General features: G+C 43.9%; 2 protein-coding genes across 4 annotated transcripts in view; one reads left to right on the top strand and one right to left on the bottom strand.

The window, feature by feature from the left end:
- The window catches only part of IDUA (alpha-L-iduronidase), a 157,624-nt gene extending 152,956 nt beyond the window's left edge, over positions 1 to 4,668 (bottom strand). Inside the window, exon 1 of one of the 2 annotated variants that reach the window (XM_073637075.1) lies at positions 4,410 to 4,668. In XM_073637075.1, coding sequence (XP_073493176.1) covers positions 4,410 to 4,540 — 131 coding nt within the window. In that variant the 5' untranslated portion in view covers positions 4,541 to 4,668. The remainder of the gene's footprint in view (positions 1 to 4,409) is intronic. The other variant, XM_073637076.1, reaches the window with a different exon arrangement.
- Positions 4,669 to 8,437: 3,769 nt separating this feature from the next.
- The window catches only part of LOC141151652 (protein regulator of cytokinesis 1-like), a 48,849-nt gene continuing 47,467 nt past the window's right edge, over positions 8,438 to 9,819 (top strand). For both annotated transcript variants that reach the window (XM_073637070.1, XM_073637068.1), the window contains exon 1: positions 8,438 to 8,618. In XM_073637070.1, coding sequence (XP_073493171.1) covers positions 8,596 to 8,618 — 23 coding nt within the window. In that variant the 5' untranslated portion in view covers positions 8,438 to 8,595. The remainder of the gene's footprint in view (positions 8,619 to 9,819) is intronic.

Genomic DNA, 9,819 nt, shown 5'->3' with positions numbered 1-9,819 from the left:
ATATGGTTGTTTTTTATTTTACAGAAGATCGAAGGATTCGGGGACTGAGCATATAATAAAAAAAAATTTAAAACAGTGTTTTTTATTTCATTAAAATACTTTATTCTGGCCGTGAATTTATCGAAAAAGCGGCGACAACTTTAGTATGCGGTCAGTAATGGAGTAATGCAGAAATGCTGCAGAAATGACTGCTTCAAATCCTGAATGTGCGCAGATAGAATGGTATGTGCGCACGTTGATGATTTGAAACAGAAATTTCTGCATCTCCTTGGCAGGAAAAAAGTTGCGGAAAAACATGCGGTTTTTGATGCGTTTTTGGAGCATAAAGTTATTTGGTGGGACACTGCTTTAACCCTTGGATTAACGGCAGAACTGGGGTGAGTTTATTGGTTAATTTAAGAATGTGTCTGATGTATTTCAAATAAAGTGTTTACTCTGTGTCTGTGTGTTTATTTAACTCTTTGCTTTACTTAAATTAGGTTTGGTGATGAAAGGGTCTGATTGACACCTTGTCATCATTAAACAAAAGAGCTAGGCGTCATCTTATCCCATTCACTCAATCTTCATTAGCATTTCTATTCATGTAACTTCTGAGGCAGCGGTAAGCTGCTATTTTTAGCCTAGGAAGATGCCATTAGGCAAACATGGTCCCTGGCTATTATTAACAGCTCACAGCTGTTTTGTTAGCCGCTGCGTACCCCCCGATCCACACTCAGCAGCGCTTTGCACACAGCGTATTTTTGCTGAGTCCAAAATGCGGTGTTCTACAGTAATGCCGCACTTTTGTTGTCGGTACATGTGAATCCACCGCATATAATGACACTTCAATCTGTCAAAATCTGCAGCGGAGACTAGCGTGTCCGCTACAGAAATTGACATGCTGGAGGTGAGTTTGGGTACGTGGCCAAGATCAGGAGCCGCTGTGGGTTTGACGCTGAGTGTTTATACAGTGTCTACCCGCAGCATCCAGATGTTATAGCATAGTGGATGGTATGTCTAGAAATCCCATGTCCACTATGCGTGCATCTGAGGCAGTGGATCACCCGTGGACACTGACATGCGGTGTGCCTTTCAGGACTGCAGCATGTTAAATTCTCTTGCGGAGTCGCTAGTCTCTGCAACAGAAATTTTACCACTAGAATGTATTGAATGTGGTAAATACGCATGGTTCAGTGAACACATGTGGATTTACCTGTGTTCAATAGAATGCAGCGTTTTGGACGCAGCAAAAATATGCTGCATCAAAGTGCTGCTACGTTCGGATCGTGGGCAGAGCCTAAAAATAAAATTTTAAAAAACGACGTGGGCTCCCACTTAATTTTCATAACCAGCAGAGGGAAAACCGACCGCTGGGGGCTGATATTAGTAGCCGGGGATTTGACATTAGCCAAAAATGTTCCCAGGCTATTAATATCAGCCCACAGCTGTTTGCTTAGCCTTTTCTGGCTAAATTACAGGGGGACCCCAGAAAAATAATGACGTAGGGTCCCCCTATAAAATCTAACCAGGAAAGGCTAAACAGACAGCTGCGGGCTGACATTAATAGCCAGGGAAGGGGCCATGGACACTAGCCCCCTCCGCGGCTAATAATATCACCCCTCAGCAGCCTAGAAATGGCGCATCCATTAGAAAATCCAAATCTGGCGCTTAGCCTCTGCTCTTCCCACTGCCCTGTAGCGGTGGCGAGTGGGGTAGGGGTTCATGTCGGCCTTGTATTGGCGGCTGATTTGAAGCCCAGGTTAGTAATGGAGGGCATCGATAAGACGCCCCAATTACTAACCGTGTAGTAAAGTTTTCGCCACTTTTTCAATAAAAGACATGGCCAGAATAAAGTATTTTAATGAAATAAAATGACACACAGTTTTACTTTTTTTTTTATTACACGCTCAGTCCCCGAAGCCCTCAATCTTCAGAATAAAAAAAAAAGAAAAGAAAAAACAAAAATATCCCTCACCTGTCCGCCGTCACGATTGTCCCCCGGCGATCCGGGTCACTTCTACAGCAGTGACATCAGCAATCACTGATGTCACTGCTGTAGAAGACAGCAATGTACACTGACAGTAGTGTAATCACTCCAGTCAGTGTACATTGCTGTTGCAGAAGTGAGGTCACTGGGGTTCATCAGCTGATCAGCCCCGGTGACCACAGCTTCAGTACTGGTGGGAACATTCTTGAGAATGTTCCCACGCAGCACCGGTGCCGTAAAGTGAGGTCACGTGAGCTCTCAGCTAATCTTCAGCTGAAAGCTCACATGACCTCAGGTCCTGGCAGCGCAGAGATGTAGACTGCTGAGAGTGAGCGCGCTCCTGGCAGTGTACCGCCGCCTGCCGAGGGATCAGGACGCCGGGAGACATCGCAAGGACACCAGGGGAGCGCCGGGTAGGTGAGCATAGTGTTGTTGTTTTTTTACATCGCGCGCAGTCCCAGCTTGGCTGAGACTACTACTCCCCTCAGCCGCTCTGCTCTTGCTGTTATCAGAGGGACCGGCGGTCGGATGATGCGATTAGTAGTCCTCCCCAGCCAACCCGAGTACCACTCTATGCAGCGTTTCCGAGGCCCATTGACTTTAATTGATCCTCAGCAAATCAGCAGGTATAAATATTATACCTGCGGATTTGCTGCGGTTCAATTAAAGTCAATGGGTGGGAAACGCTGCATAGAAAGGACATGCTGCGTTTTAAAACGCAATGTCAATCCTGAGCGGAAATTTCCGCATCATGTGCACAGCACATCAGGATTGCCATTGCAATAGCTGGCAGACCGATTACCAAGTGTTTTTGATGCGTTTCCGCGTGGAGAAAACGCATCAAAAACGCTACATGTGCACTTAACCTTAAAATCACCTACCTTTTGCCCCATTCAAAATAATAAAAAAAAATACACATATTTGGTATTGCTGCGTTCACAATCGCCCGATCTATCAAAATCTAAAGTACATTAACGGATCAGTAAACAACGTAGCGAGAAAAAGAATGAAAACACCAAAATTACGTGGTCACTGCAACATTACAATAAAATGTGATCAAAACATCTTATCGACTCCAAAATGTTATCAATAAAAACGTCAGCTCAGGGCATAAAAAAGACCCTCACCAGACCTCAGGTCACGAAAAATGGAGACGCTATGGTTCTCGGATTTTCTTTTGTTTTCACCACTTAAATAAAAAATAACCTATACATGTTTGACACCTACGAACTCGAAATGACCTGGAGAATCATAGTGGCAGGTCAGTTCTATCATATAGTGAACATGGTAAATAAAAAACCCAAAAAACCATTGTGGAATTGCACTTTTTTTGCAATTTCACCGCACTTGGAATTTTTTTTCCTGTTTTCCAGTACACTACATAGGATAAAAATCAATGGTGTCATTCAAAAGTACAACTCGTCCCGCAAAAAACAAGTCCTCATATGGCCATATTGACTGAAAAATAAAAAAGTTATGGCTTTGGGAAGAAGAGGAGCAAAAAACGAAAACACAAAATCGCAAGGTGGTGAAGGGGTTAATTGTGTGTCGAAGTCCCTCTCCATTTTAGAACAAAAAGGAGATCATAAGTATTGCAGCTGGGCACCCAGTGAAGTATATAGGAGCTGAGCTGCAGTACACAAGATTGACCACTAGCTGTGCATGTTCCTCCCCCTATACTGTATGCTACCAGACGCCATGAGACCAGGTAACAGCCAATTAGTGGAGTACATATTGATGGACTACTGTAAGTATAGACCATCAATATCAAGGTCCTGGACAACCCGTTATTCTGTATTTGCAAAAACTATTTTGCCAGCATTACATGTGCCAGAGGGATGGCTACCCAGCTGACATGGTAAAAGCCAGGAAAACTGCCAAAGTACACAGTAAAGGGAATCTGTTACCAAATCTGAGAACAGTATAATGTAGAGATAGAGACCTTGATTCCAGTGATGAGTCACTTACTAGGCTGCTTGTTGTAGCTTTTATCAGTATCACTACAGGACCAGTAAACCTGCTGCCATGAAATTCTCCATATTTATGAGCTGTGTATAACCTCGCCACCACCGCTGATTGGCAGCTTTCTGCCTATGCACAGTGTACACAGGAAGCTGCCAATCAGTAGTGTGGATGAGGTTATACAGAGCTCAGCATTAGAGAAATGCTACATCTGCAGCAGATAAAACAGGGATTTTATCAAAACCACAGCAAGCAGCCCGGTAAGTGACACATCGCTGGAATCAGGGTCTCTGTCTCTACAATATGCCGCTTTCAGATGGGGTAGCAAAAACCCGATGACAGATTTCCTTTAAAATGTGGTGTGTACTTCGCCTACAATGCACAGTCGTCTATCACTGCATAACTAAAAAGTCATTGCTTCCTAAGGTTACGGATTTATTCTAACCAATGAACAGAGCAGCACGGCGTATTTATCACTTACCAAAATCCTGTGCTTTTCCAGAAATGTGCCATATCCTTTCTAGATTTAGTTAGGTCTACATTAATGATGGTATCTCCAGCCACTAGGCCAGGCATTACGCCCACGGCGAGAATAAACTGCAATAAAGCCATCCCCTGTGAGCGGACATTACCTACTACAATGACTACATACTAATAAGCAGCAGGCAAGTCTAGTCATAACAGGAGCTGCCCATGCTGGAGTCCACACAGCACCACTTCCTATGTCAGTCACGGGGGGGGGGGGGGGGAGAGAGGGGGAGAGAAAATGCAGCCAATCACAGGGCAGAGACGGAGCAGGGTCCCCCTGTCTTCCCCAATGGTTCGCTCCAGGTCTGCAGCCAGTTTAGGAAATACAGAAACTTCCCATGTCTCCTTTACACCCTGATGGCACAGACATGGGGCACAGCACGGTCATGGGGCACAGCGCAGACACGGGGAAGGGCACAGACATGGGGAAGGGCACAGACACGGGCAGCAGAGACGATCACCACACCAGCGCTCTCACTCCAGTGCACACCTCATGTCCTATCACCTTTATTTTAACCCCTTAAAGACACAGTCATTTTTCAGCTTTACTGCTTCATTTTTTTCCTTCCCCTTCTTCCAAAAGCCATAATTTTTTTTTTCATCCTTTCTTACGCCACACAAAAAAAAAAAAAATAATTTGTAAGAAAAACAAAAATTTGCTTATGTCACCATATTCCGAGTCCTGTAGCATCTCCATTTTTTGGGATCTGGGGCCGGGTGAGGGCTTATTTTTTGCACACCGAGCTGAAGTTTTTATTGATACCATTTTGGGGTAGATACGATGTTTTGATCACCCGTTATTGCATTTTATTGCAATGTTGCTGTGGCCGAAAAACAGTAATTCTGGTGTTTTGATTTTTTTCTTGTTACGCCGTTTACCAATTGGATTCATTTACTTTATATTTTGATAGATTGGACATTTCTGAATACAGCAATACCAAATATGTGTATTTTTTTTAAATTGTTGTATATTCAATGCGGCAAAAGAGGGGGTGATTTGAACTTTTGTGGGTTTTTTTTTCCTTTGCTTCAATAGTCCACTTAGGAGAGTTGAAGCTGCGATCATCCAATCGCCTGTGCTAGACATAGCAGTTCTTCATCCCTGCGGTGTGTAGCAGAAATCACGATCTCCTATGAACACAGGCCACGGGCCGGCATTCATTCGAGATTCACAATGACAGACCCTGTCTGCTCTGACAACCCATTGGCGCCCCCAGGTGTTAAATGCCAGTCAGTGATTGACAGCAGCATTTAACTGTTTAACAGCCGCAGGTGGATCTTGAATCCACTTGCAGCTCTTAGAGGCACATGACAGCTGATCAGATCAGCTGTCATGTGCAGGTAAGATGCAGGCTCAGCGCTGGAGCCCGTATCAAAGGCAGGAGCACAACTGATGACTTACGTATACATAAAAGGTCGTAAAAGGGTTGTCCGCCCTTGAGCTCCGTAGAATCCTCACATCATGGGCACTGCATGCTGTGAGGATTCTCCAGTGCTGGGAATGGTGGTCATGTGACCACAAGTGTGCTATATGCATACTCACTGCCACATTCCAACTAGACGGGTGCAGCCTCACTCAATTCTAGTGTATTGAGTGAGGTGAGGCCAGAAAGTCTAGTCGGCTTGTGGCTGGGAGTATGCATATTGTACACTTGTGGTCACATGACCACTGTTGGAGAATCCTCACAACCGCTTTAAAATAATTCTCCCGGTCAGTCTGATCACAGCTGTACCAAAAATGGTTTGTTATTTTTTTTTTTTTTATATATATTATTCATACACACATACAGGGTGGGCCATTTATATGGATACACCTAAATTAAATGGGAATGGCTGGTGATATCAACTTCCTGTTTGTGGCACATTAGTATATGGGAGGGGGAAAACTTTTCCAGATGGGTGGTGACCATGGTGGCCATTTTGAAGTCGGTTATTTTGGATCCAACTTTATTTTCTTCAATGGGAAGAGGGTCATGTGACACATCAAACTTATTGAGAATTTCATAAGAAAAACAATGGTGTGCTTGGTTTTAACGTAACTTTATTCTTTCATGAGTTTTTTACAAGTTTATGACCACTTATAAATGTGTTCAAAGTGCTGCCCATTGTGTTGGATTGTCAATGCAACCCTCTTCTCCCACTGATAACAACACCGCAGAAGAAATGCTAGCACAGGCTTCCAGTATCCGTTGTTTCAGATGGTGCACATCTCGTATCTTCACAGCATAGACAATTGCCGTCAGATGACCCCAAATATAAAAGTCTAAGGGGGTCAGATCGGGAGACCTCGGTGGCCATTCAACTGGCCCACGACGACCAATCCACTTTCCAGGAAACTGTTCATGTAGGAATGCTCGGACCTGACACCCGTAATGTGGTGGTGCACCATCTTGTTGGAAAAACTCAGGGAACGTGCCATCTGCAGTGCAACACATCATCATGTAGTCCATTGACAATCCAACACAATGGACAGCACTTTGAACACATTTTATAAGTGGTCATAAACTTGTAAAAAACTCATGAAAGAATAAAGTTACTTTAAAATCAAGCACACCATTGTTTTTCTTATGAAATTCTCAATAAGTTTGATGTGTCACATGACCCTCTCCCCATTGAAAAAATAAAGTTGGATCCAAAATGGCCGACTTCAAAATGGCCACCATGGTCACCACCCATCTGGAAAAGTTATGAACACGACAGTGGTAAATATACGCTACAATATTTTTTTTAATAAGCACTTAAAATATTCTAGTTTTTTTTCAATATATATTTTTACTCTATTTTTTAGTCCCCATAGGGAACCTGTACTATATACTGCAATACATCACAGGTGTATGACAAGGACCATGTGCCATGACCTCTCCCCAGGATCACACCACTTAAACACCAGTGTCAGAGATTGACAGCATCATGATTTGCTGGTGAAATCTAATAGTAGATCATGGGCCCTTCTAAGGGGGGAGACCTTTGTAGCCTTCGGGTATGTGCACACACGTTGTGTTTTTTCTGCACCAAAATCTGATATCTTTTCTCTGGCAGGTTTAGCTGCGTTTTTAGTTGCGTTCTTGCGGTGTTTTTTTTGTTGAGTTCTGTCTCATGTTCATGCTAATGAAGTTTAGTGACTATAGGGGAAAAAAAAATGTCTGTCATTTCTGGCCCAAAAACGCTGAAAATACGCAGCAAATACTTAGGTGCGTTTTTTGCTGCGTATTTGTAGCATTTTTCATCCCTCCATTATTTCCTATGGGTGAAAAAACTATAAAAAAAAATGCTGAAAACACGCTGAAAGAAGGGACATGTCACTTCTTTCAGCGTTTTTCTAATCACTGAAAATACGCAGCAAACAAAAAGCAACAAGTGTGAACAGTGAATTCTGGTTTCTCATAGACTTTGCTGGTGCTGACAGACGCAGCTGAAAATTTACATAAAAATCCGCAGCAAAACACAAGTGTGTGCACAGACCCTTAGGCTGTGATCACACACGCAGTTTTTGGAGCTGATTGAAGTCATGCACACACGATATACATGCACCAGACTTTCTTCCTACAGCCATTATTATAGTCTATAGGGCCATTGGTAGCTTTCCAATATCGGATCCACCAGTATTTTCTTTTTTCCTGTTGATATAAAAGAAAAACAGAAATATTAATGTGAACCTGGCCCAAGCAGCAGCGGTACAGATCTCCCGGCTCATGCGTTACATGCTTGGAACTTGCCTGTCCTTTATTGCTAGACATTTGTAGCACGAGACCAGGAATCTGGGAGCACAGAAGTTTAGTGTGGGCGCTCAGGGTATAGGACACGTGACATTATCCCCCCCAGCACTGCCCGGCATTCAATGTGCTGCTCCAACAACCCGGGCCGGACTAGGAGTAGACTAGGACAACACTCTCTAGTCTCGCCGTCACGTGACCTCCCCCTCCTCTATGCAAAGCGCTAACGTCACGTGACAGTTTTCGAGCGCGCTCTAAACTGGAAGGCCCCGCCTCTTCCTTTGCTCGTCCAATCAAAGCCTTTCCAGAGACGTTGGAGCGAAGTTTGAAAACTACGGTTCCCCGGCTGCGCCTCAGGTGCCCCTCATCTCTGCTCCGCTTAGAGCGCTGCGTCAGGACAAGAGCAGGGGTCGACGGAGCCCGAAGATGTCACGGTTCACGAGGAAAAGGTGAGGGCGGCGTGACCCGGCGACCAGAGTGGAGGGTAGTATGCGAGGAATGCCGTGCCCAGCCGGTTATAGATAGGCAGGGTGTGATAATAATGGGGTTTCCCGCACCGCCCAGTGTGGACTTTATATCGTGTCCTATCGAAGGGATGTACGGCAGCGCGTCACTAGGGGGCGCTGTACAATCACCATTCCCACCACTGTCCTGCTGCTCTACAATGGGCGCACATGTACGTTAACCTCTTGGGCTCTGTTGACCTGTCAGGTAGTTATTTCCGTTTGGGGGGCTCATAAATACCGGGATAAAGCATGCCGGTGCAGGATCCAGACGTTTGAATGGAAATTTTAGAGTAATAAAATGTCTCCTGGTTTACCTCCTTATACTTAGTAGTTTTTAAGCTGGGCCAGTGAAATGTAGTCTGCACCTCTCCTGTCCAGCCCCAAAACTGCTTGCAGCTGGATCGGTCTTGTTTTTCTTTTCTTTTTCTTCTAATTTTAATGACCGGAGCTTTTTGCGTTTTCGTTTTTTTCTCCCCTTCTTCCCAGATCCAGAACTTTTATTTTTCAGTCAATATGTCCGTGTGAGGGATTATTTTTTGCGGGACAAGTTGTACTTTTGAATGACATCACTGGTTTCACCATATCGTGTACTGGAAAACAGGGGGAAAAAATTCCAAGTGCGGTGAAAATGCAAAAAAAAAAAAAAAAAAAAAAAGCAGTTCCAGTTTTGTTTTGTTTTTTTTACCACATTCAGTGAATGATAAAACTGACCTGCCATTCTTATTCTCCAGGTCATTACGAGTTCGTAGACACCAAACATGTATAGGTTCTTTTTTATTTAAGTGGCGACAAAAAAAATCCCCCAAAAACTGCTCCAATTTCCGAGACCCTTGGCGTCTCCATTTTTCGGGATCTGGGACCGGGTGAGGGCTTATTTTTTGCGCGCCGGGCTGACGTTTTTATTGGTACCATTTTGAGGTAGATCCGATGTTTTGATCGCCCGTTATTGCAATGTTGCGGCGACCAAAGAAGATATTCTGCCGTTTAGCATTTTTTCTCGTTACGCCGTTTACCGATCGGATTAATTTTTTTTATATTGATCGGGCGATTCTGAACGCAGCGATATTAAATATGTGGGGTTTTTTATTTTATTTTGAAGGGGGGCTGATTTAAACTTTTATATATATTTTTTTTTTTTTTGATT

Source organism: Phyllobates terribilis, unplaced genomic scaffold (assembly GCF_046119375.1).
Source record: "Phyllobates terribilis strain yellow unplaced genomic scaffold, ASM4611937v1 Scaffold_1__5_contigs__length_1240528914, whole genome shotgun sequence".
NCBI lineage: Eukaryota > Metazoa > Chordata > Amphibia > Anura > Dendrobatidae > Phyllobates > Phyllobates terribilis.
This window is presented reverse-complemented; position numbering and strand designations above follow the sequence as displayed.